Consider the following 26654-nt stretch of genomic DNA (forward strand, 5'->3'; position numbering starts at 1 on the left):
TATACTCTTGCCTCTGTATCCATCCCCCACCCAAACTTTGTAAGGCTTGGTTCTTTTTTTTTTTTTTAAATGACTTGCTTTTTCTGCTTGGATGCCTAAAGAATTCCTTTTCATTATTTGTGATTTGTGTTGAAATTTGTCATTCTTCATTAGGCTATACCATATACACCCTTTTATTTTGAAGGTTCAGTTTTTCTTTCATTTTGGGAAAATTTTCCTGTATTAAATTTCTGAATATTTTTAATGCTCCATTAGTCTTTAGTCCTTTTATTGGATCCTCTTGGTCTTTCATATTTATCATCTTCTAATGTCATAATATTTTGTGTTTTTGCTCTGTATTTGTTGTATTTGAAAATAGTTGTTTTCTCAAATCTTTCCTCTAAATTGTTAATTTGATTTTCAGTCAGATCTACTGTGTTCCTGGTTGTTTCTAATTTACTTATTAAATCTGCAAAGCTGTGATTTTAGTTCTCACACTTTGTCCTTAGCAGTGTAGTTTCCTTTTCATCTCATTCTGTCTTTGAGCTCTTGTTTTATGGTATTTATATTCTTAAATAATTCTATCGTGGGAAGCACTTACAGGGAAGAATCTGTTTCTGTTTTGGATATGTTTTCTTCCAGACTGATTTCTATCTTTTTTTTTCCTGGGATGTATTTTAATAGATGTAATGCTATTTCTTGATACTTTGTTCATGATTAACGTGGACAACTCTGTTCAGACCTGTTAGCTCTGATAATATAAGACCTAATTCTCTTTGACACCCTTTCTACCTTAGTGCAACTGCTAACTATATTAGTGTAACTCCAGTTTAAAATTTGAGATCCATGTGTTGTGTTCTCACTCCTTCTCTCTAGTCTGAGGCATGAGGGTGGTGGAATAATAGAGCTCTCCTAGGGCTGAGGTCCTTGCTTGGGGACCTGGACTTTGATCACTCTCTTCTCACATCCTGTTACTGATCTTATATCAGGGTTTACCTAACCTAGCCAGGGATATATCCCACTAGGTGGACTTTGGCTAACTGTGCTTTGTTAAATGGCAACCCCTGGTATTTCTCTTTACTGTTACTGAGGTTATTTAAGATCTTTTTCTTTTTTAAATAATATTTTATTATGTTTTTGGTGAAAGTTTACGCAATGAATTAGATTCCCATTGGACAATTACTATACAAATTGTTCAGTGACTTTAGTTACATTTTTTCACAGTGTGTCAACATTCTCTTTAATTGCGTTCTGGTTGTTCTGTTTCCAGTACTCTAGTTTCCCTGCTTCCCCTTATCTTCTCATCTTTGCTTTAGAGTGATTGTTATCCTTTTAGTCTCATATAGATGGTTTTTCACTGGAGCACTGTACTCATGGCTAATATCCTTTATTTTGTGTGCCAATTTGTTATTTCACTAAAAGGTGACCCCAGGGGGTAATTTAAGTTCAAGGTTTAAAGAGCATTTCAGGGCGATAGATAGTCTCAGGGAGTCCTCTAGTCTCAACTGTCTAGTAAGTCTGGACTTTTTAAGCATTTGAGTTCTGTTCTGCATTTTTCTCCCATTCTATCAGGGTCCATTTGTTTTGGCCCTGATCAGAATGGTCGATGGTGGGCAACATGTAGTTCTTCTGGTCTCAGGGTAGATAAAGCAGTAGCTTGTGTAGGCTATTAGCCCTGTAGACTAGTTTCTTCCCTAAGACTTAGGTTTCTCTTTTGCTCCTGATGAGTAGAGATCAGTAGTTGTATCTTAGATGGCTGCTCGCAAGCTTTTAAGATCCCAAACGCTACTTACCTCACTAGGATGCAGAGCATGAACTTTGTGGTGCCAATTGACTGAGCTGTCCCATGAGACTAAGGTGCTAAGTAAGGGCTTTTTCTTTTAATGGTTTTGTCCTTGACTTTTTTCAGTGCTGCTTTTCACCTCCTCATTCCACTTCTCTCCAAATTGTTAGTTATTACTGAGAGTTCTCAAGATTTTGTTAGTTGACCTTCTTTCCTTAATACTGCTTCTGAGGTATAGAGACAAGGCTAGGAGACCGTCCCTTGCTAGCATATACAGAACCTTTGTGCAAATTAGAAAATAGTGCCTCCTCTCCCCCTGGCAGTGGACAGGCCTAATAGCTTGGCAAGTGGAAACAGGTTGATTTTCATTCTCAGCTAGGTACTCTTGAGCAGGGTACAACTTACCCAATCATACTCAAGGCCCTTTTAGGAGACGGTCCTCATCCCACCAGAATCTTCTGTATCTTGCTTTGTCTATCACTTTTAAAAGTTTATGACATAATTATATATCCTTTATGGTATTAGGTTGTAACTATTGAATTTTTGGTTATTTTAATTTTTTTCACTGTTAGCTGATTTCACTTTGTCATCTTTTTTTTGGTGGGGGGGATGTTTCCAAATTTTATTTTTTATTGTGCTTTAGATGAAGGTTTATAGAGCAAATTAGTTGCTCATTAAACAATTAATATACATATTGTTTTGTGACATTGGTTGCCAACCCCACGACATCAACACTCTCCCTTTCTTGACCTTGGGTTCCCCATTATCAGCTTTCCTGTCCCCTCCTGCCTTCTCGTCCTAGCCCCTGGGTTGGTATGTCACTTTGCCATCTTTATTTGGAAATCTTTGTATATGTGTCTTCAACTTGAATATTGTAAGCATATTTTTAAAAACAATCTTTTTTTTTTTTACTGTGTTAAGTATATATATAACAAAAGTTTGCCATTTGAACATGTTTTAAATGTACAATTGAATGACATTAATTACATTCATCATGTTGTACAATGATCACTACTGTCCATTTCCAAATTTTTCCATCACCCTTAATAAAAAGTCTTTGATAGATTTAAGGAAAGTATATTCTTTAGTAGCAATAAGAAAGATAATACTTAGTACTATAGGAAACAAACACATCGTTTTATGATGAGTTTTTATATCTTGATTGTTAGATATGTCTTACCTTTATAGAAACATTGTCTTTTCAATATTATTTAAAAATTGTTTAAAATATTGTCTTTTAAACATTGCTTAGGAGTATCTGATTTTAATCTTCGTGTTGCATTGCAAGCACTTTTGAAAGAGTACTGTGAAGTGTGCAAATCTTCCAAAGAGAACAAGTTTTGTAGTTTTCTGCAGACATCTAAGTTTCGACCTCGGAAGAAAGCAAGAAAGTACCTGTATGCAGTAGGTGAGAGCCTTTTAAAAAATAATAGGAATTATCTTTATATTCAAAATCAAAGCCTTTTTAATATTTTGTTATTACTATACATGTCAGAATATGTAGGTGTGTCAGATAGGCATATGTAATTTCACATGCAGACTACAGATTTAGAAATTGTGTTTATATATTATGGTGAGCACATGTAAAAATAAATAACTGCTTATCTGACATTTACTATTCCATGACCTAAATCTCTGGGTCTTAGATTATTCAGTTATTACCTAACAGCTGACTAAAGAAACACTGCTTTAAAAGTTAAAACACTGCTTTTAAAAGTTAAAAATTTAAATTCTAGTAAAAGATAAAGGTAAACAAATTCTAAATTTTTGAACTGTTCACAGTGTCTTATATATATATGGCAGCTCTAAAGCATTTATTTCTTACTGTGAAGTATTTATACTGAATGTTTAGATACTACTAGCATTTCCCATGTTTAGCAGTAAGGGATTTGCTATGTACTTCCTTTTTTTCCTTTGTTCAGGTGGATATACTCGATTGCAGGGGGGACGCTGGAGTGATAGCAGAGCCCTCAGCTGTGTAGAACGTTTTGACATGTTTAGCCAGTACTGGACCACTGTGTCTTCACTTCATCAGGCTCGATGCGGGCTGGGAGTAGCAGTCCTGGGAGGGATGGTCTATGCTATTGGAGGTAATAATAAAAATGTCTTATTTCCCTTATTTGTCTCAGAACATGGTTATCTTCTCAGGACTTCCAGTACAGTTAACAGTGGAATCATTAAGTATTTCAGTATTTAGCTTTGTAGTGTTTGCTGACTGATTCTGGTCTGCCCAGGTGGTTGTGATCCTGTAAACCACAGGAACGATTTTTAAACTTTTTTTTTTTAATCTGGCATGTATCTTTTACTCAGTAAATGTAATTGTTATTGATTATATTAATTTATAATGTTGATTTTTAATTTTTAGATGTGAAGTATAATACATTAATACATATGGAAAAGTACATAAATATATCAACAGCATGATAAATAATTGAAGAAACTTTTAGGATAACCATTTCCCTTTGTTGCTTTATACTTTTCACTACCTATGTAGGCTCTCCTTAGCCATATCCTTAAGTTTGCCTATTTTTGAACTCTTTAATCTAAATGAATTATATAACCATTCTTGCTCTTTTTCACCCAACATTATGTTTCTGAGATTTATTCATGTTGTTTCTCTCACATAGTCATTGCTGTACGGTTTCCTGTTGTATACCAAGGACTATACCAAAATTTATTAATTTGTTATATTATTGTGAGATATTTGGAATGTTTCCAGTTTTTTACTATTAACAACAATGGTGCCGTCAAAAATTCTTGTATGTATAAACAGGTGCCTTGTAAACAAGCTTCTTATGGTGTATACCTAGGAGTGGAACGCTGGGTCATAATGTATTCAGATCTTCAATTTTACTAGATAATTCCAAACTATTTTTCAAAGTGGTTGCATCATTTTATACTTTACCCACATTTTTGCTAACTTTTGGTATTGCCAAACTTGAAAATTTTTGTTTATTGTTGGATGTAGTGATATCTCATTGTGGTTTTAATTACACTTATGTGATAAGTAATGACATTGAGCACTTTTCATTGTTTTTTTGGCCATTTGATTTCTTCTTTGAGGACGTGACTTTTCAGATCTTTTGCCTATTAAAAAAAATCGTATTATTGATTTGTAGATGTTTCAGGGGTCCCCAAGGATACCCCCAATTTGGTGATTTGCTAGAAGGACTCACAGGACTCAGAATTTAGTTGTATTTACAGCTAAGATTTAGTAGAGAGAAAAAATACAAAATAAAATCAATAAAGGGAAAGGCACATGGTGTGAAGTCTAGAGGAAACCAGTCGAAAGTTTCCAAGAGTCCTCTCCCAGTGGAGTCAGATAAGACATGCTTAATTCCTCCAGCAATTAGTTGTAACATGTGGGATGTGTTGTCTACCAGTGAAGCTCATTAGAGACTCAGTGACCAAGGTTTTTATGGGGAGCTGGTCATGTGGATGTCCTCTTTCTAGCACTTATCAAAGTTCCAGACTCTCAAAAGGAAAGCACATATGGAGCATAAACCATGCTGTTTGTACAAATGGTTTAGGCACAATGAGCCACTCTTATCACTTAAGGAAATTTTTCTATCACTGTAGGGAACTGTTTACCAGCCAAGTTCCCAGACTAGAGACAAGGGTCATCCTTGCAAGCAAGCCTTTCTAAGAATAGGCAGTCTCATGCCTGCTCTGTTAATTCTTTTGCATAGTAGGAATTCTGTATACATTCAGGATTCTAGTCTTTCATAAAGTTATATGCACTGCAAATTTCTTCTATTCTGCTGATTCATTTTTCACTTTCTTTATACTATCTTTTGGTAAACAGATGTATTTAATTTTAATGTAGTCAAATCTATTGTTTTCTACCCTTCGTGATTTTTTTTTTGTGTCTTAAGATATCCTTCCCTACTACAAAGTCATGAGGATATATACCTATATTATAAAATTTTATAGTTTTGCCACTACACTTATATGTAATCCACCTGGAATTGAGTTTTTAAGCATAGTATGAAATACTTGCAGCATTGGTGGTTCAGTGGTAGGATTCTCATCTTCCATGCAGGAGACCCGGGTTTGATTCCTGGCCAGTGCACCTCATGCACAGCCACCACCCATCTGTCATTGGAGGCATGTGTGTGGCTGTGATGCTAAACTAGTTTCAGTGGAGCTTCCAGACTAAGACGGACTAGGAAGAAAGGTCTGGTGATCTACTTCTGAAAATCAGCTAGTGAAAAGTCTATGGATCATAATGGTCCAATCTGCAACCGAGCATGATGATGGCACAGAACTGGGCAGCCTTTCATGTTGTGCACGGGGTCGCCATGAGTTGGGGCTGACTCAGCAGGGGCTAACAACAATAACAAAATAGAGAACCAGTTTCATTTTCCGCCTACATATATAACCAATTATCCCAGCATAAAAGACTGTAGTTTTCCCAGTGCTCAGTAATGCCAACTCTGTCATATACCAAGTAATTATATATCTGTGGATCTCTTCCTAGAATTTCTTTTCTGTTACAGTGGTCTCTTCATATACCTATCCTAGTTACTATAGCTTTATTATAAGTCTTAGTGTCTGATAGGGCAGTTTCTCTCTCTTTATTATTCTTTTCTGGGAGTGGTTGGCTATTCTAGGACCTTTGCATTTCCATATAAATTTTATAATCAATTTATCAAATCCATTAAAAAGTTGCATTTTGATTGGGATGGCAATGATTATGTAATTAGTTTGGAGATAATTATCATCTTTACAATAGTAATTGTTCTAATCCATGAACATGATACATGTGTCTTCATTTATTTATTCCTTAATTTAAAAATTGATCTAAAATGTATAAATTTTATCCTTAGAGGTCTTGCACAATCTTTGGTTAGATTTAGTCCTAAAATTCTATTTTAAGTGGTATCTTTTTAAAAAAAATCATTTTCTGTTTGTTGCTGGATAAGAATTACATTCAAACTCGAATTATACTAGGGCCAGCTACCCAAAGTAATACATGAAAAAATATGGATGTGTTAAAATGCAAATTGTATCCTCAAAAATTGCATGGATTGTTTGAGTGGTAGTATTAGAAATAGATAATAGGAAAATTGAGCCTTTGCCTTATAAGTGGTCTTTGATAAATGACAGTGCTGTGGATTCAAAATAATGTTTGCTGTCAAAGGATTTTTAATGAATAGTATAAAAACTGACAATGGTTAAGTTTCTGACAACAGGGAATGCAACTGAATATTGTATTATAGTTCTAGTCTATTAGCTTTTTTTTTTTTTTAAAAAAAAAACCTCATGTGTGTCTCTTTTTCTTTAACTCAGGTGAAAAGGATTCAATGATTTTTGACTGCACTGAATGCTATGATCCAGTTACTAAACAGTGGACAACTGTAGCTTCAATGAATTACCCCCGCTGTGGATTGGGAGTGTGTGTGTGTTATGGGGCTATCTATGCTTTGGGTAATTATGCTGTTCAATTTAAGGATATCTAATATTACTTAAATTCTGATTCCTTTACAGATGTTTCTTCCCTCACATAAGAAACTTGTATCTTTTTAGCTTTGTAAATTCTTAATCTCTAAGGTAAATAGTCAAGCGTGACGTTTTTAGAAGATGTGTGATGTTCAGTGAATATGAGATGTCAGTGAAGTACTTTACCTGGCCAGTTAAATCTCATGATTTTAATTAAGTATATAAAATTTCTACTACTCTGTGTAGTGGCCTAATAATGTCTAATATAAGAAAGCACATACCAAAAAATTAAAGATACCCAAAAGGAATTTCTGTACTATATTATTTTCATTATTGCAGATTTAGTGAATGATCTTGAGCAAATTATTGACTTTCTTTAATTATCTGTATAACAAACGTTATAGTCAGGGTTTTTCCTAGGGAAAATTGTAACTTGACTTAGAATCAGCTTTCCCTATTTTCTCCTTGTCATTGCCTTCTTCAGCTCACTGTGTGGAACCCAGTGTTTTCTCCTATCAGACTTATTGTGGAAAAGATATCAGGCACCCCAATGTAAATTTAATGCATTGTGTTTTGTCACTCCCATATGTATCTGTGTATTGAAGTTCTACCTCTTATTGTGGGATACCTCTTACTGTAGGAAAGAACATTTCCCATTTCAAGAATTGGAGTGTGTTAAGGAAATACTACTTGTGGATGAAGGCCCCTTTTAGAGTCCCTGAAATCACACTAAATAGGCAGTATACTTTGACTAAGCTTAGAGTTGGCCTTGGTTAAGGTAACCACTCTGAATATGCAGAAGTTGTTTCAAAAGGTAGTTTTGCAAAATATCATATTCCCCATGCAATATGTTGAAAATTTTTTTTTTTTCTTAATCTCTAGTGAACACTAGACAGGGAGTTAAAAGACCTGAGTTCTACTCATGTCAAATTCTAACTTTTCATGTGATCTTGGACAAATAACCTCTCTGGTTCATGTGATACTATGATATGAGGTAGTCAGATTAGACGTTTTGTAAGTTCTTTTTCAGAAAAAAGGTTCTTTCATTTCAGAAATAAACGTTTTCTATTTGGTTACAGGTGGATGGGTTGGAGCTGAGATAGGGAACACCATTGAACGATTTGATCCTGATGAAAATAAATGGGAAGTAGTTGGCAATATGGCTGTGTCACGCTATTACTTTGGGTGCTGTGAAATGCAAGGTAATTGTTTATAAAATATTTTTACTCAAAATATATTTTTAAAAAACTGTTCAAGCATGAGACTTTCACAAAAGTATAATTTAGGTTAGTATTGAATGATTGACACCAGCAGTGTAGAACTTTTGCTTTTTATCTCATGTCATTGACCTTTATTTCTGTATTGCCAAAATAATTTGTTTTTTCCAAAATAAACAAAGCTAGAATTAAAAATTCCAGATAGGCAAAAATACCTGGCTAGTCTCGGGTCTCAAAAGCCTATGAGCAGCCATCTAAGATACTCCACTGGTGTCACCCCTTCGAGAGCAAGGGAGAATGAAGAGAACAGGATACAAGGAAAAAATTAGTCCAAAGGACTAATGGACCACAGCTACTAAGGCCTCCACCAGACTGAGTCCAGTACAGCTGGATGGTGCCCGGCTACCACCACTGACTGCTCTGACCGGGATCACAACAGAGGGTTCTGGACAGAGCTGGAGAAGGATGTAGAACAAAATTCTAACACACACATAAAAAGACCAGATTTACTGGCCCAAAGGAGACTGGAGAAACCCCGAGAGTCTGGCCCCCAGACACCCTTTTAGCTCAGTGGTGAAGTCACTTCCGAGGTTCACTGTTCAGCTGGGGATGGGATGGCCCCATAAAACCAAATGGGACTAATGAGGCACAGCAGTCCAGGGACAAGGACTAGAAGGCAGAAGGGGACAGGAAAGCTGGTGATAGGGAACCCAAGGTTGAGTAAGGACAGTGTTGACATGTAGTGGGGTTGTTAAACCATTGTCGTAGGGCAACATGTATACTGTTAACTGAGAAAATGTTTTGTTCTGTAAACCTTCACCTAAAGTGAGAATAGCAGCACAACTGGAAGAATGTAATCGATGTCACTGAATTGTGCAGGTAGAAAATTTTTTTTTTTTTAATTGTACTTCAGGTGAAGGCTTACAGAACAAATAGTTTCTCATGAAACAGTAGTACACATATTGTTTTATGACATTGGTTAACAACCCCACGACATGTCAACCCTCTAACTTCTCAACCTTTTTTTTTTTTGGTGAAAATATACATAGCCAAAGATACACCATTTCAAAAATTTCTGCATGTAGAAATTTTTGAAATGGTGTATCTTTGGCTATGTATATTTTCACCAAAAAACAAAAAAGGTCGAGAAGGGAGAGTGTTGACATGTCGTGGGGTTGTTAACCAATGTCATAAAACAATATGTGTACTATACTATTTGTTCTGTAAACTTTCACCTAAAGTACAATTAAAAAGAAAAAAAAAAATCCTGGTTAGCAAAGTAAGCATTTGAACTGGCATTCGTTATTGTCATTTCCTCTCCCATTCAGACCTTAGTATTTCTAAGTAGGGAGAGGGTATCAAAAACAGTCTTCACAGACTGTTTCTTACAGGCTTCTTCAATGTTTTTACAAGGTACATTGTGATTCTGTCCACACAGGATATAATCCTATGACAGATTTGAAAAATACTGAATATTAAAGTGGTATACAGATATTATTTTAATTGTCTTCTACATCCTGAGAGTAGGTAGTAAGTTCTGTCAAACAGGAGCTAAATTTCTGTCCAGGTTGGATTTACATGCACCTGTGGAGTAGAAAGCCATCTGTCTATAATTGTACGACAGCTCAGCCTGCTCAGGACCCAGCTCAAGTTCCTTCTGCTTTGTGGGCGCCTTCTCTGATTTCCACTAGCATTTAAATGTTTAAATTACATGGTACAGACTATTCTATTGTTTAATATTAGAGTGTTCTCTAGTTTTTTTGTATCTATTATTTTGACCTTCCAATCTAAAAATCATAGAGCTAGAGGAGGATCTTGGAGATTATCTCTTTCAGTTACTTCATTTATAGACTGGAAGCTGAAGATCAAGGAAATTGTGAGTTGTCTTTTCTTATAGCTGGTTACTGAAAAAGCTGGAACTAGAATCCAAGTTTACTAACATTTAGTCCGAGTTTCTTTTTTAACTTATAACTTTTTAACTCCTCACTTTGGAACATGAGAAAAAACTCTAGGCACTCAAAAACTGTAGACTGTCGGAACCACTGTAGGAAGTAATCATAGATTAGTTTCAAATCATAAAAATAAGGAACTCTCTGTGAATTACATTCTGTTGTATTCTAGTAATTGATCCTGATAATCTAGCCAGGTAGCCATTCTAATTAAATTCAGATATCTATGTTATTTTATGCCCATCTGAGCAACAGATAGGCTGTCACCAAACAGGGCCATGTCATTCCCACCTTAAGTGCATAACTTTTTTTCGGGGGCAAAATCCATTTACCTATGCTTGGAAGCAGTAGATTTGGAACCTGAAGTCAACAAGCAGACAATGAGATGGGAAATTTTTGTCTGGGTAAATTGTTTTGTCATAGCATCTGTAAGTTCTTTGAAAATTCAATGTCATATTAAATTCATACCCCTAATTCTTTGTAACATGCTGAAATATAAGATGTGATAAGCTAGACAGAAGTTGATTTTCTCTCTTAAATAATATTACATATGGGTGGAGTCTGCATAACGACCCAGGTAAATGAAGACACAAGACACTAAAAACTACACAAGAAAAAGAGAATTTTGGTAAATGCTGTAACATACGCAATTTTACAGCAACAGTAATAACAACCAAAAAATATGTGTGTGGTTACCTAGGTAGATACGTATGCATATATATGTATAGGAAGGCATATGCGAGTACATGACACGCATGTGTAGGCGTATCTGTAGGCATATGTATATACATGTTTGTGTGTGCTGCATATATATCCATATATATAATAAAGCACATAGGGGGCACAGTTACAGAGACTTCCTAGACATGACCAAGCAACTTACGGGATTGGATTACTGGGTTAAAAGGCTTAGGACCATAGTCTCGTAGGACAAGTTAATCAGTTAGCATAACATAGTTCATAAAGATAATGTTCTACACCCTAGTTTGGTGAGTAGAGTCTGGGGTCTTAAAAGCTTGTGAGTGGCCATCTAAGATACAACTATTGGTCTCTGTTCGTGTGGAGCAAAAGAGAATGAAGGAAACCAAAGACTCAAAGAAGAAATTAGTTCACAGGACTAATAGCCCACATGAACCACAGCATCTTCTAACCTGAGACCAGAAGAACTAGATGATGCCCAGCTACCACTACTGACTGTTCTGACCAGGGACACAATAGAAGGTCCCAGATAGAATGGGAGAAAAACATAGAACAAAACTCAAATTCCTAAAAAAAGGTCAGACCTACTGGACTGATAGGTACTAGAGGAACCCCCAAGACTGCTGCCCTAAGATAACCTTTGAACTTGGCACTGAAGCGAAGGTCACCTTTCAGCCAAATAATAGATTGGCTTATAAAATAAACAATATCTCCTGTGAATAATGTGCTCCCTTAAACAATCAACTATATGAGACGAAACAGTCAACATTTACCCAAAAGCAAAGATGAAAAGTTAAAGAGGAGAAAAGGGAAACTAGATCACTGGAAGCAGAATTAACAGAGTGGAAATAATGAGAATGCTGGAAATAATGAGAATGCTGACACATCGGGAAAGCTGCAACCAACGTCTCAGAACAATTTGTAGAAAAATTGTTAAATGGGACAAAAAAAGAGAAACGAGTAATTTTTGACAGTGCTTTGCTGTTCATATGAGTTCATTTCTGTACTCCAGTTTAAGTGCATTCTTAAGTTTCCAATGTATTATTATTATTTATTCTGCATGCATACAACTGGAAAAATTCATTTTCATCTAAAGAATTCACTAAACAATTTGCTATTGAGTCAACTGAACAAAAACTTTTCTGAGTATCTACTGTGTCTAGTGATGCAAAGACTATAAAAAATGAGTAAGTTAAGCCCCTGATCTGAGTAAGTTCGTCTCTCAGATAAATCTAACTTAACAGAAGTAGACACGAAGGCTTAAATATCAGGAGACCACATCAAATTGGAAGAATCAGGGAAAGTTTTCTGGATTAGATATCATGAGCCTTAAAGGAAGGGTAGGCTTTTGACAGATGGAAGTGTGGGGAGAGTGGTCTGGGTGGGGGACTACCAACAGCAAAGGGCTCCAAGCCAGAAAAGTTCAAAGTGTGTAGGTAGAAAGTAGTCACTAACAATCTATGTGTAACAGATCCTAGGAGGCCGTAGAACGTGTGCAAAACAGATTAGGACTTTTTATGTGCATCAGGTATGGTTTGCAGACTGAATAGTGGCAAGTCTTGCATATGTATGTATTATTTTTCAAGTGAATTGTATATACACAACTCACATCTTTGGAGCCAGGCAATACCATGTTCAAATTCAAGCTCTGAGACAACTGGGCAAGCTAATTAAGGCTCTGGGCATTAGTGTTTTTTCTTTTTTTTCCTTTCTTACAGTGGAAGTACTAAGATAACCTCTTGAATTATGATTATTAATTGGGATGTTGTTGTGGTTGTTAGGTGCCATGGAGCCAGTTCTGACTCATAGAATGAAACACTGCCCAGTCCTGCGCCATCCTTACAATCATTGCTATGTTTGAGCCCACTGTTGCAGCCACTGTGTCAGTCCATCTTATTGAGGGTCTTCCTCTTTTTTGCTGACCCTCTACTTTTTTAAAAAAATTTTTATTGTGCTTTAAGTGAAAGTTTACAGTTCAAGTTAGTTTCTCATACAAAAATTTATACACACATTGTTATGTGATCCTAGTTGCTCTCCCTGTAATGTGACAGCACACTCTTCCTTTCCACCCCAGATTTCCTGGGTCCATTCCACCAGCTCCTGTCCCTTTTTGCCTTCTCATCTCACCTCCAGACAGGAGCTGCCCATTTAGTCTCACGTATCTACTTGAGCTAAGAAGCATACTCTTCATGAGTATCATTTTATGTCTTATAGTCCCATCTAATCTTTGTCTGAACAGTTGGTTTCAGGAGTGGTTTCATTTCTGGGCTAACAGAGAGTCCAGGGGCCATGTCTTCCAGGGTCCCTCCAGTCTGAGACCATGAAGTCTGATCTTTTTACTAGAATTTGAGTTCTGCACCCCACTTTTCTCTTGCTCCATCAGAGATTCTGTTGTATCCCTTGTCAGGGCAGTCATTGGTGGTAGCCAGGCACCATCTAGTTCTTCTGGTCTCAGGCTGATGGAGTCTCTGATTTATGTGGCCCTTTCTGTCTCTTGGGCTAATATTTTCCGTGTGTCTTTGGTGTTTTTCATTCTCCTTTGCTCCAGGTGAGTTGAGACCAATAGATGCATCTTAGATGGCCACTCCCTAGCTTTTAAGACTCCAGACACCACTCACCAAAATGGCTGACCCTCTACTTTTCCAAGCATGATGTCCTTCTCCAGGGAGTAGTCCTCCTGATAACATGTCCAAAGTACATGAGACGAAGTCTTGCCATCCTCCCTTCTCAGGAGCATTCTGGCTGTAGTTCTTCCAAGACAGATTTGTTCATTCTGGCAGTCTGTAGTATATTCAATATTCTTTGCCAACACCATAATTCAAAGGCATTAATTATTCTTGGGTCTTCCTTATTCACTGTCCAGCTTTTGCATGCATATGAGGTTACTGAAAATACCATAGCTTGGGTCAGGTGCAGCTTAGTCCTCAAAATGACATCTTTACTTTTTAAAACTTTAAAAAAGGTCTTTTGCAGCAGACTTGCCCAATGCAATATGTTGTTTAATTTCCTAACTGCTGCTTGCATGGGCATTGATTATGGATCTAAGTAAAATGAAATCCTTGACAACTTCAATATTTTCTCCATTTATCATGATGTTACTTATTGGTCCAGTTGTGAGGATTTCTGTTTTCTTTATGTTGAGGTGTAATCCTTACTAAAGGCTGTAGTCTTTGATCTTCATCAGTAAGTGCTTCAAGTCCTCTTTACTTTCAGCAAGCAAAGTTGTGTCATCTTATCCCATTAATTGCGATAAGGCACATAAATTGTTCATCACTTAGCAATCAACAAAAAGCTGTTACTGTTCTTATTATTCCATTGTGATTTAGAAATTAAACTAGAAATTCAATTAAAAAAATAAATAATATTTATATCCCACATTAAGTATAGCATCAGCATAGGCAACTTAGATTACAAGTATTACTTTTTTATTAATTATTTACATTCTATTTTCTATAACATCTGAACACAAATATTCCATTTCCAGGTTTAATTTATGTAATTGGGGGCATCAGCAATGAAGGAATAGAGCTTTGTTCTTTTGAAGTTTATGATCCACTTTCTAAGCGCTGGTCTCCACTTCCTCCAATGGGAACCAGAAGAGCATATCTTGGCGTGGCTGCACTTAATGACTGCATCTATTCTATTGGAGGATGGAATGAGACACAAGATGCTCTTCACACTGTAGAAAAATATTCCTTTGAAGAGGTAGGTTGGATAATTTCAAATGTTTAGTATCCTATTATTATTTTAATGTTTGTTGGATAGGTAGTGTGCTCTCTTTCATTCATGATACTGATAATTTGTGTGTCTCTCTTTTTTCAAAGAATCAGTTTTTAGTGTCATTGATTTTTTTTTTTTTTTGGCTTGTCCATTTTCTACTTCATTGATTTCTGTTCTTATTTTTTCCTTCCTTCTATTTGTTTTGGGTTTAATTTGCTCTTCTTTCTCTAGATTCTTAAATTGGAAGCTTAGATTAATGATTTTAGACCTTCCTTCTTCTCTAATATAAGCCTTTAAAGCTATAAATTTCCCTCAAGCACTGCTTTACCTTCATCCTACACATTTTGACTTGTTGTGTTTTAATTAGCATTTATCTCAAAATATTTTCTAATTTCTTTGGTAATTTCTTCTTTGACCAATGGGTTATTAGAAGTATGTTATGTAATTTCCACATATTTGGGAATTTTCCAGATACGTTTTTGTTACTAATTTCTAATTTAATTCCATTGTGATCAGAGATTTGTGATTCCTGTTTTAGTACACATTTAATCTATACCTGAAAAAAATTTGTATTCTGTTGTTGAGTGTGGTGTTCTATAAATGTCAATTAGGTCAAGTTGGTTTTTAGTGTTGTTCAGGTCTCCCCTAGCCTTACCAACTTTCTGTCCAAATATTCTGTCAGTTACTGAGAAAGGAGTGTTGAAGTCTCTATCTGTAATCATGGATTTGTCTATTTACCCTTTCAGTTGTCATGTTTTGCTTCACATATTTTAAAGCTCTGTTATTGGGTGTATACACAGTGGAATTATTATGTCTTCTTGATGAATTGATTCTTTTATTATTATAAAATGTTCCTCAATGCAGCTTGAATTTCTTCCTTAATTACCAGCAGTTCTTGATCATATGCTACCTCCTGAAATGGTTTAATGTCGATTAAGTCTTTTTGGTACACTGACTGTGTGAATTCCTCCCTTCCTCTTTTGATGTTTCCTTTGTCATTCAACTTTTTGCCCATAGAGCCCTTCAGTATTGCAGCTTGAGGCTTGAATTTTTCTTGAGTTATTTCAGCTTGAGAAATGCTAATCATGATCTTCTCTTTTGGCTTCTTAACTCCAGCTCTTTGCACATTTCATCATAATACTTTATTTCGTCTTCTCAAGCTGCTCTTTGAAATCTGTTCAGCTCTTTTACTTTATCATTTCTACTGTCTGCTTTAGCTACTCTGTGCTTAAGAGCAAGTTTCAGAGTCTCTTCTGACATCCATTTTGGCATCTTCTTGTCTAGTTTTTCTATATGGCTGTGAAATTAACAGGTTTTAATTCCAAAGTAAATGCTTATTAATGATGAGTTACCTTGATTTTTCATGCATAAATCTGAAAGTGATAGTTATTTACTATCTAACTAAAGTCCTAAATTAGTGATACTGTTATTTACTATCTAACTAAAGTCCTAAATTGAGGGCAGTTGTCATTCAGTGATAGAGTTCTTGCCTTCCATGTGGGAGAGACCTGGGTTTGATTCCTGGTGAGTGCGCCACAAGTGCACCCACAACTCATCTGTCAGTAGAGGCTTGCATGTTGCTATGATGTTAAACAGGTTTCAGCAGAGCTTCCAAACTAAGACAGGCTAGGAAGAAAGGCCTGGTGACCTACTTCCAAAAATCAGCCAATGAAAACCCTCTGAATCACAACACTCCAATCCTGTTGTGCATGGGGTTGCCATGATTTGAGGCCAACTTCACAGCAGCTAACAACAACAACAGAGTCCTACATCATAGATCCAAACCCTTAAGATAATGTAAAACATGTTTCTGGTCTTAACAGAGTTTATTTGAAGATGATTCAGGATAAAAAGCAAACTGTAGTTCTAAAACATTGATGGAAATGAAAGATAAACAATACAGGATGAGCCCATGGTCCCTTTATTCTTGTCAAAGGGCATTTTGTGGGAGAGCAAAGGTTCTCCCTAATGATAAACATAACCCAAAACATCCTAATTTATCTTACCCAAATATGGATCTTTTTGTGAATATATCTTATCTTTTAAACTATAAGGATTTTTTCTGTTATGCCAACTTTGTGATGTGTTCTGTAATTTCAGAGGATCCAACAACCTTGAAATTTAACCTGGTCCTTCAATTTCAAAGGATTTTTCTGAATTTTAGGATTTAAGTTCAGATCAGCAATCATACTTTGACTGTCTATAATGTGTTGGCACTATACTAGGTACTAGAATATGAAGCTCATTAGGTCCCTGCCTTCAAAAAGTTCATTTTCTAGCATTAATGAACAATCACTATTTACTTTTTATGACCTCAAAAACTTCATTCATCATATGCTTTATTTCCAGATTGACAACTTACTCATTTTTTACCTGGCCACTTGTTCTTTCCTCTCGATTACTTCCCAGGACCTTTGGTGGCTTCCTGTTTTCCGGGTATAGATGTTTTCCCTGGAGTAGGATATTACTGGTCATTTTGGCTATAGCAACTTATTGAAATTTCTTCAGGGAACAATGTATAGGAGGAGTTAACACACTTCTTAGGTTAAGGGCCTGCAGTCTGCATACATTGTCTTCTTTAGACATATTCTTTTGTTTATTATTCCAACCTTCTAAAATGGAAAAATCATTCTGAGTCTGCAGGCTCTACAAAATCAGGCCATAGTTTCTAACCCTGGTTTATAGAACCATTTCTGAAAATATGTTCTGCAGATCACTAATTCCACTCTGTCGCCCTTGAAAAAGGTTTCCATGGTCAAATAAATTTGGCAAGTATTATATGCTATTCTCTTTGAGATGTGTAAGTCATATTACCATATTAAAGGTTTTAAAAAACTCTTTGCTATATAAGGTTTCTCCTTGGAGCTTCGGTGTTTGTTTGCATGCATTACCTATTTGTATTCCGCAGAACTAGTTCCTCAGAATGCCGGCCTATGTATGATTTCTAGGTAATCTCTTGATCATAATTTATGATTTTAATCATAGATGTGTTTTTCAGCTCTTTGCTTCTGAATTCGTTACTTTTCCTCATGGAAGTTCATTTAAATACATTCTAAATACTTGTCTGACTGGATTGTGAATTTGAACTTAAGCATGCAAATAAGCCAGAGTATCTGATTTCTCAGCAATTGTCTCTATTCCAATCATTTTATGATTATAATATACATATTTTTTTTCTCCTTTAACCAGGAAAAGTGGGTTGAAGTTGCCTCAATGAAAGTGCCTAGAGCAGGCATGTGCGTTGTGGCAGTCAATGGGCTTCTGTATGTTTCTGGAGGTCGATCTTCCAGCCATGATTTCTTGGCCCCAGGAACCTTGGACTCAGTTGAAGTTTATAACCCTCATTCAGATACATGGACAGAAATTGGTAATATGATCACCAGTCGTTGTGAAGCAGGTGTTGCTGTGCTATGAAGTATAAAGCATACAAGCACACCAGAAACATTTTGAAAATACAGGACCTGACCTTTTGCAAATCAAGTGTATATTTGGTGATAGGACCCTCTGATTTTATTGAGTCTTCCATGTATTTTGTTGAGAAGTGACTAAAGAGGGATTTTTATAAGAATTTGAGAAGGTATATGGAAAATATCCTAAATTAATAAAGAGCTCACACAAATTTGCTAAGCTTACTAACAACAGAAATGCTGTTTATGCTCTAGAATTGTCCAGTTAAGGGTAGAGTCCTATTTGTAAAAATGATTTTTTAGAGGCTTCTTGACTAGTTGTCCCTTTAGCTGCTTCTCCAGTGCAATTCAAACTGCAACACGACCTTTATGTGATACAGGAATAATAGCAATGTGACAGTTTGAAGATCTCTGTACATTTATTCAAGGCAGAGCACAGTTTTCCATGACCATAATTTAACGTACAGAGAAAAACCAATGTAACAACTTCCCTACTTTTACTTGATGCCACGAGTTTTCACTAGCCTCAAACTTTTTATTGGCAGCAGATATACTAGGAGTAGCCTGCAGGAAATATCTAGCTAGCTATATAGGTAGACAGATATTTGCCTGTTGATAACAGCTTGATAACAACATAAGGAAAACTTTTGCTTGCTCATGTTTTTTGTCTTTATGCTGAGAATGCAAGTAAGAAATTAATAGGAAATTCTTACTGACAGTGCTTTATTGCAGTAGGATAATCTAATGGGTGATAGGGCCTGACAGGAGGTATCACGTGCCTAGGAAGTTTCTCTGTTGTTTTCTAGATAGTTGCCAAAAATAACTCATGTTTGGCTTTGGAAAGAGGGAATTTTATTAGCTGAACAAGCTTTGTGCAGGTTACTTGTACCTGGGCAAGCCTAACCACAAGCTTACTACAAAGCCACTGCCTAGACTGTGTTGAAAAAGACTATTTGTAGGTACCTGTGAAACTTTTTATAGACACTGATTCATAAGTTCAAAGGCCCTAATCCAAAACTACTTCTAAAACTTCGCATTTCCCCCAAGAAGCCTTTTAAAGAATTGTTCTCTGTTCCATTCTGAAAGGAAGATTCATCATGTACATGATCATTACTCTTTATTTTTACTAGCCAGTTGGAGCCATATATGTTAAAAGTCTTGCATGTATTTAGGTTTAACTAGCTGACTCAAGGATTTGATATGTATATCCCCGATTTCCCTATTTCTTTACTAAGGCCCCTCAGTGTATTGTTATAGACATCAACAGCCTTATTTAGATAGAAAATCTTTGGTAAGCATTAAATTACTCAGGTAGCACTCATATCCAAAATATTTGGATTGGCCTACAAGGACATTTTAATAATCACATTTGTGTATCAGGAAAAGCTTACATAGTGCAGACAGATAGCTGTGTCCCCTTCACTGGGGTATCTTGAAAGTCTGAAGGGTCACAGATACCTGGTTGGGATCTGTAAAATGTCAAAAGAATGAAGTGAGATGCCTGGTTGGGATCTGTAAAATGTCAAAAGAATGAAGTATCAAGATAATTTGTAATTATTTAAGCTTTAACTTATGTGCCTTTAATATTTCTAGTTACAGAGAATCTGCACTGTGGTTCAAAACAGATTTACAGAATGCTCCTGCAGTTTCTCATTATTGCCTAGAACCTACTTAAAGTGGCACTGTGAAGAGACTTTACACTGCTATATAAAAATATAATGTCAAGATTATGGAGGTGATTCAGGATAAAAAGCAAACTGCAGTTGTAAAACACTGATAGAAATGAAAGACAAATAATACGGGATGAGCCCCACAGTCCCTTTATTCTTGTCAAGGGGAAAAAGATTTTTAAGGTCCAGAAGATTCCTGAAAATAGGTAATTTTAAGTATGCTTATTATTTCCTAGACAATGACAGATTGTTTAAAAAAAAAAATGTACTAATAAAGCATCTACATATTTTCTTTTCTTTGTATTACTTAATTAGCAGCGTTCCCGGATTACTAAACTGTAGTATAATTGCCCAGGTTTTAAAGTTTGTTTTGTTCTAACTTTTGGGATTTGCACATTTATTCTACCTTTGTTTTTTAGCAACTTTTAAAGTGATCTTCCTCCAAAATATCTGACAATTGAAAATGCAATATCCTGTCAATTTCAGTTAAAATCAAATGTTGTTAAAAATAAGAAGCATATACTGTAATTCAGCTGTAATACAGCATTTTTAGTGTAATTGGGCAATTAGCTTAAAAATATGACTTATCCCTAGTTTTGGAATATGATGTTATTTAATTGAGATCAAGGAAGTTTGGCAAGTTTGTACAGTATTCATGTAATTTAGGAAAGAAATGAGTTTCCTCACCAAAACCAGTAGAATTTGAGGAAGGTCTTCTAAAGGGTATGGGCTTCCTTTCCTTCCTTATTATGCTGCAGAACTATTCTTTACATTAAAAAAAAAAACAAAGGCTTCTATAGTGGTTTCAGCCATGGGCTTTAACTGGTAAGCTTTTCAGTGGTCAGAACTAGGTCTCGCTCTGTGGTTTGTAAGAGAAGTATACAAGTTCACACTCTAGTCCCTGATAAATTTTGTCATAGTAAGAATCACTAGAGTGGATATCATATGGATATAATTTACTTATGAAGTTTAACTTAGCTAATATTTGAATATATTATACAAAGATAACACATACCAGGTGATATCCTTTCCTATAATTTCTATTCTTACACCATTTAAAATGTTTTCCCTTTTGTGAGACTAGGAATTTCAAGAGACTAGGTTTTCAAGTTAGAACCCAAAGTGTCTCTTACAGTTTTTAAAAAGAGTCTCTGTGAGTTAACAGATATAGAACTAGATAAGCCTGCTCTTCAGATCGAGTTGACTCCACTTCACTTTTACCCAATTTATATGTACTAGTGGCTTTATTATTTAAATGTTTTTGATCAGCTGGTGTTAAACGTGTTTGGTGATCAGGAAGGGGATAAGCTGCATCTATACCATGCCAAATATCCTGATTAAAAACTAAAAAACGTGTCCAGTTTTTTCTTGAAGTTTGCTCTCCCTTGTGACCGTTCCCTACTGGCTTTAGAGTCACAGATCCTTTCAGCTCATGTAACTGGGTTATACCAGGTAAAATGAGCCTGGAAATGCAATGCCAAGAGGCAACTGCCATGAAACATCACACTGAAACCACCTGTTACCTTCAGACACTCGTGGATGCAAGAGGTTTTCCTCTTGAACTGGGAGATTGTGCTTTTTTAAAAAAATAAAGTCTAGCAAGAGGGCTTTTTCTTTTTTTAATTTTACAATTTTCAAGACAAAACACTGAACTATCTAAGTGGATAACTATATAATTCATAAACACTGAATGAGGACTATAGACTGAATGAGGACTATAACCTAATGTGACTGTCTTACTTATCTAGTGCTGCTGTAACAGAAATACCACAAGTAGATGGCTTCAACAAAGAAAAATTTATTTTCTCACAGTCTAGTAGGCTAGAAGTCCAAATTCAGGGCGTCAGCTCCAGGGGAAGGCTTGCTTTCTCTCTGTAGGCTTTGAAGGATGTCCTTTGTCATCAATCTTCCCCTGGACTAGAAGCTTCCCTGTGCAGGAACCCCCGGTCCAAAGGACGCGCTCTACTCCCAGTGCTGCTTTCTTGGTGGTATGAGGTCCCCCACCTTCTGCTTGCTTCCCTTTCATCTCGACAGACTAAAAGGTGGTACAGGCTATACCCCAGGAAAACTCCCTTTACACTGGATCAGGGATGTGACCTGGGTAAGGGTGTTACATCCGGCGCTAATCCTCTTTAACATAATCTAACCTTGCCTCATTAACCACAGGCAAAGATCAGGATTTATAACACATAGGAAAATTACATCAATCCAAAATGGAGGACAGCCACACAATACTGGGAATCATGGTGTAACCAAGTTGACACATATTTTTGGGGGACACAATTCACGACAGTGACCATAACCTAATGTGACATGAATAGGAGATGTGAGGGATTAAGCTCTTGTTCAAGTTACTATAATTATTTCCAGAAATGAAAAACAATCTGTGAAGAATAAATTACCATTGGTGGAAGAAAAGAGAAGTAGAAAATGGTAATGTCAAAATGCAACCTTAAAAGTTCATAGCCAACACACTAATGACATCTACAGAGTGGTTTTATATTTACACTACTTGACCAGGTTTCTTGGGTCCTTTCTCTGGATAAATATCTTTAAGTAACAAAGTGATTACAAATGAAAAAAAGGCCACTAAAGTGACTACTCTCCTCAGGGCTTTGAACCAATTGGGATAATGTGGCAAGAGAAAAAGTTCAATGTGTAATGCTATCCCTAAACCTATTATTATTGTGACTATAGCTTCACCGAGTGTTTCAGAAATAAGGACAGCAAACCATGAAAACACAACAGGAACTATACTATTAGCTAAATTAAGGAAGTCTGGTTGTGCTGGCCTACTTTCTAGCAGAGCAAAACCCCATCTGACCCCTCCCAAGAAAGATAGGAAACTGGCTCCATAAGCCATCTGAGTAAAAGCTAATAGGGGGATGTAAGTCTTTGTCATCACCATAACCAGTGGTGGAGCAACAAAGGGGACCAGTCCTGCCAGAGTTATGTACACAGCTGACTTTGGACTATCTGACAGGTAAGTGATGGTACTTGGTGACCTTGCTGAAAGTTCTGCTTGCTTCCGCTTTTTCTTAAAACAGCATGGGGAAGTATGGAAACATTGTATTTTGCTCATACACTCTGGAAATGATGACAAGTGCCAAGGCCTTGCAAACAAAAGGAATGATGTCTTGATTAAAAGTTTATCTATTCTCTTGCTGGCTGTTACTCTCACTGTGAAAGGGTACCTCAGCATCTATAAAGAAAATAGAACCAGAAGACAGAAATAGATTTAAAAAAAAGCACCAGATTTCTTGGTTAACCCCAGTTTGAAACAATATAAAAACAAACCATCTGCTTTCCATTAGCACATCAAACTTTATAGGAAGGTTGAACTACTGATAAGACTACTAATCACATATACAACACGCGAAAGAACCTACTGAATAGAAACCAGTGATGTGCTCAGTCTACCACTAGTCTTATTCTGTAAGAGAAATATCTGAAAAAGGAACAGGTAAAAGACTAGGCCTTCAGCATTTGGCTTTCTAAACTGCCTCTTCTGTTTATAACTTGTAAAAGCAGCAGCACTAATTACTGTGGGAATGCTATTTTATGTACAGAAAAGCAAACTACCTTCCAATTTAGCATTATAAACTCTATACTTTTCACAGCTCCATGCCTTTGTACATGTCTCTGCCTAGAATTCTAGCTTTTACTACTTTTCTGAGGAACTTGTCTCATCATTCAAAATTCAGCTTGAAGCTTACCTTAACTTCTCCACAGTCTGATTTAATAGTAAGTACCCTACGCACACTTCCATCATAATTCTCACAGTGAATTAAAATTGCATGTCTCTGTCTCAGTAGACTTGAGAGCCAGGACCATATTTGCTTTGCCTTTTAAAAAGATCCCCAGTGCCTTTCATGGTACATGCCAAAGTAATGATCTTCCCTTCTGATTCTGTGCTTTAGTGAGCAGATGTCAGACTTCAACTAGTAAACAGAAGAACAGTAGCTAAAAAAGTGTTGGATGAAAGAAAACATGAAACTTAACTTAAAAATCTTGGTGATTTTTCAAACATACTAGGAATGATCCTATCTTGGGGCCTTTCTTCCTTGTCTGGAACGCTCTTCCCTCAGCTACCTACATGGCCCACTCCCTCCCTCACTTCTGACCATCTTACTTACAAGTGCAATCCTATGCTTACTCTTTTTGTGTGTGTGTGTAGTAAAAGTATATATGACAAAACATTTGCCAATTCAACATTTTTTACATGTACAGTTCAATGATACTGATTACATTCATCATGTTGTACAACCATCAACATTATCCATTTCCAAATTATTCCATCACCATTAACAGAAGCTCAGTGCCCCATAAGCAATGACTCCACCATTCCCTTCCCTCCCACCTCTCGTAACCACTGATAAACTCTGGTCTCTATACATTTGCCTATTCTAGATATTTCATATAAGTGGGATCATACAGTATTTGTTCTTTTGTGACTTATTTCACTCAGCATAGTGTTTTCAGGTTTATCCACGTGGTAGCATGTATCAGGACTTCATTTCTCTTTAGGCTGAGTACCTATACCTATTATTGACAATCCCTATTTCCCTTCCCTGCTTTATAGTTCTCCACAGCACTTACCATTTGACATACTAAATATTTTACTTTTTTGCTTATTATTCACCCCTCCCTTTACTTGAATACATGAAGACAACGATTTTTTTTTTTTTGTCTTCTTTCTCACTGCTATTGCTCTAGCCAGAGCCTTGCCTGGCAAATAGTGCTCAAATAGTTGCTAAATAAACCAACCTTTGAAGATGCTCGAGAAAATTTCTGGATGAAGTGAAGCATACTGGGCTCTATTGAAAGTCTTGTTCAGGAAGATGCAAGGCAGTTCTGATCAACATGTTCTTATGGTTAAGTGGAAGGGCTGAATTAGAAGCATTTTGCTGTGTACAAAACAAGACGTCATTTAATTTTTCTCATTTTACTCATAATTTTTAAAAAGTAGAAACTCGTGAGAATTTCTTCCGTATAACAGTTTCCTACGAAAAGAGTCAATATGTTTTCAAAGAATAAGTAACACATTAAGGAAACAGGTCCTTTTCTTCCCTGAAATGTTCATTAGCTTTGTTGCGTGGTATAACAGAGTAATGTAGAGACAGATCTGGATTTTACAAATAGCTCCACCACTTCCAGCTGTGTGACTCTGGACAAATTGCTTCCTTAGGTGCCAGTATTCTCATCTTCAAAAATGAAGATCACAGCTTCTCTGTTCTCTTTTTTCCCCCTTAGCTATTTACTTTGGGGGTAAGACTTCAAACAGCTCAAAATAATGATGGCAGGCAATCAATCAATTTAGTTGTGAACCAGGCACTATTTTTGTGTTTTAAACGCATTAACTCATTTAATGATCACAATAACTTCAAGTTGGTACTGAGAGACAGTATAGACTAAAAGAGTGCAGATTTTGGAATCAAGGAACTCCTGGAATCCTGGCTCCACCATTTATTAGCTGTGTGACTTTTGGCAGTTATTAACTTTGCTATGGTTCAGCTCACTCGCCTCTGAAATAAGGATAATAATCCTCATAGGGTCCTTAAATGAGTTAACACATATAACCAGCTGAGAACTATCCCTAACAAAGTAAGAGTTCAAGAAATATTAGCTATGTTCCCATCTTACACCAGAGGGAATGGTTAAAAACCATGTCCACCTGTAAGCAGCCAGTAAGTGGCTGAGTGAAAATATGAATCCAGATGTGACCCGAGTCACATTCTTAACCAGGAGAATGAACAGTCTAAAAAAATAAAACCCACACTTACTGCTTAATTAAAATAAATAATTTTATTGAATTAATTTCTTGATCACAGATTCTAGGCCTGGGTCGAGAAATCATTTATACCAATGCCTTCATTTTACGTAAGAAAGTTTTCTCTGGCCTCTGACTTTTCTCCGGACTTCCAGACTCAAATACCCGCAAGGCCCACACCCTCACCTTTGTTCAAAGTCGCTTTTTTGGTAAGGACTTTCCGGACTACCCTATTTAAAATCTCAACCGTCTCCCCACCTTCGGAATTGCCTATTCACTTTGGCACAGGGCTTGCCAACTCACGGGTATTAAAGCGAAAAAGTGATTGCCTAAAATCCTCATTGTGGGGATTAAGGACAGAGACCCAAGAGTTAATCCACTCAATTTAAGTGAAAACTCTCAGTATTTCCACTGTTCGGATGGAGAAAATTGTAAACTGCAAGCCTCAAAACCCACATCCGAGAAAAGGGGGCGGAGTCTGGACTCAAGGACCCCCGAGAAACCTTGCCCCATGGTGCCCGCGCCTCCTATCTTCTACCAAGCCGCAGTGCCCTTTTTCCTTCTTTCCACTTGTGGTGGTCCCGGTACTTACTTGCCAGGAGACGGAAAACCAGAGCGCGACAACAGTCTCCCGCTCGTGAAAGAGCATTTCCGGCGAGCAGGGTTAGACAGCCCCCACTTCCTGAGAGACGGTAAATGAGTTCGGATGGGAACTTGACTTGCACTAATTAGTTCCCATTCTGGGATAACCGCCTTGGGGTCTTCTTTTTTTTTTTTATATACATATAATATTTTACATATATAATATTATATATATAATATATATTTATTGTACTTTAGATGAAGGTTTACAGAACAAATAGTTTCTCATTAAACAGTCAGTACACATATTGTTTTATGACATTGGTTAACAACTCCATGACAGGTCAACACTCTCCCTTCTCGACCTTGGAGGACTTATTTTTTGTTGTTGTTGGTGAAAATATACATAGCCAAAGTTACACCATTTCAAAATTTT

General features: G+C 36.5%; 2 protein-coding genes across 4 annotated transcripts in view; one reads left to right on the plus strand and one right to left on the minus strand.

Annotated features, from left to right (window-relative positions):
• Window positions 1-21884, plus strand: part of IPP (intracisternal A particle-promoted polypeptide) — a 33972-nt gene extending 12088 nt beyond the window's left edge. For 2 of the 3 annotated variants that reach the window (XM_004371794.2, XM_023727113.1), the window contains exons 4-9: window positions 3015-3170; window positions 3685-3852; window positions 7055-7192; window positions 8284-8406; window positions 14554-14774; window positions 17979-21884. In XM_004371794.2, coding sequence (XP_004371851.1) covers window positions 3015-3170; window positions 3685-3852; window positions 7055-7192; window positions 8284-8406; window positions 14554-14774; window positions 17979-18203 — 1031 coding nt within the window. In that variant the 3' untranslated portion in view covers window positions 18204-21884. The remainder of the gene's footprint in view (window positions 1-3014; window positions 3171-3684; window positions 3853-7054; window positions 7193-8283; window positions 8407-14553; window positions 14775-17978) is intronic. The other variant, XM_023727114.1, reaches the window with a different exon arrangement.
• A 150-nt stretch (window positions 21885-22034) lies between these two features.
• On the minus strand, window positions 22035-26327 carry TMEM69 (transmembrane protein 69). The gene is made up of 3 exons (XM_023727115.1): window positions 26229-26327; window positions 24634-24773; window positions 22035-23068 (listed from the first exon to the last, which is right to left on the minus strand). Exons 2-3 carry the CDS (start codon window positions 24673-24675, stop codon window positions 22370-22372), a joined length of 741 nt encoding a protein of 246 aa, XP_023582883.1. The 5' UTR covers window positions 24676-24773; window positions 26229-26327; the 3' UTR covers window positions 22035-22369.
• Window positions 26328-26654: the final 327 nt, after the last annotated feature.

Source organism: Trichechus manatus, unplaced genomic scaffold, assembly GCF_000243295.1.
Source record: "Trichechus manatus latirostris isolate Lorelei unplaced genomic scaffold, TriManLat1.0 scaffold00015, whole genome shotgun sequence".
Classification (NCBI taxonomy): domain Eukaryota; kingdom Metazoa; phylum Chordata; class Mammalia; order Sirenia; family Trichechidae; genus Trichechus; species Trichechus manatus.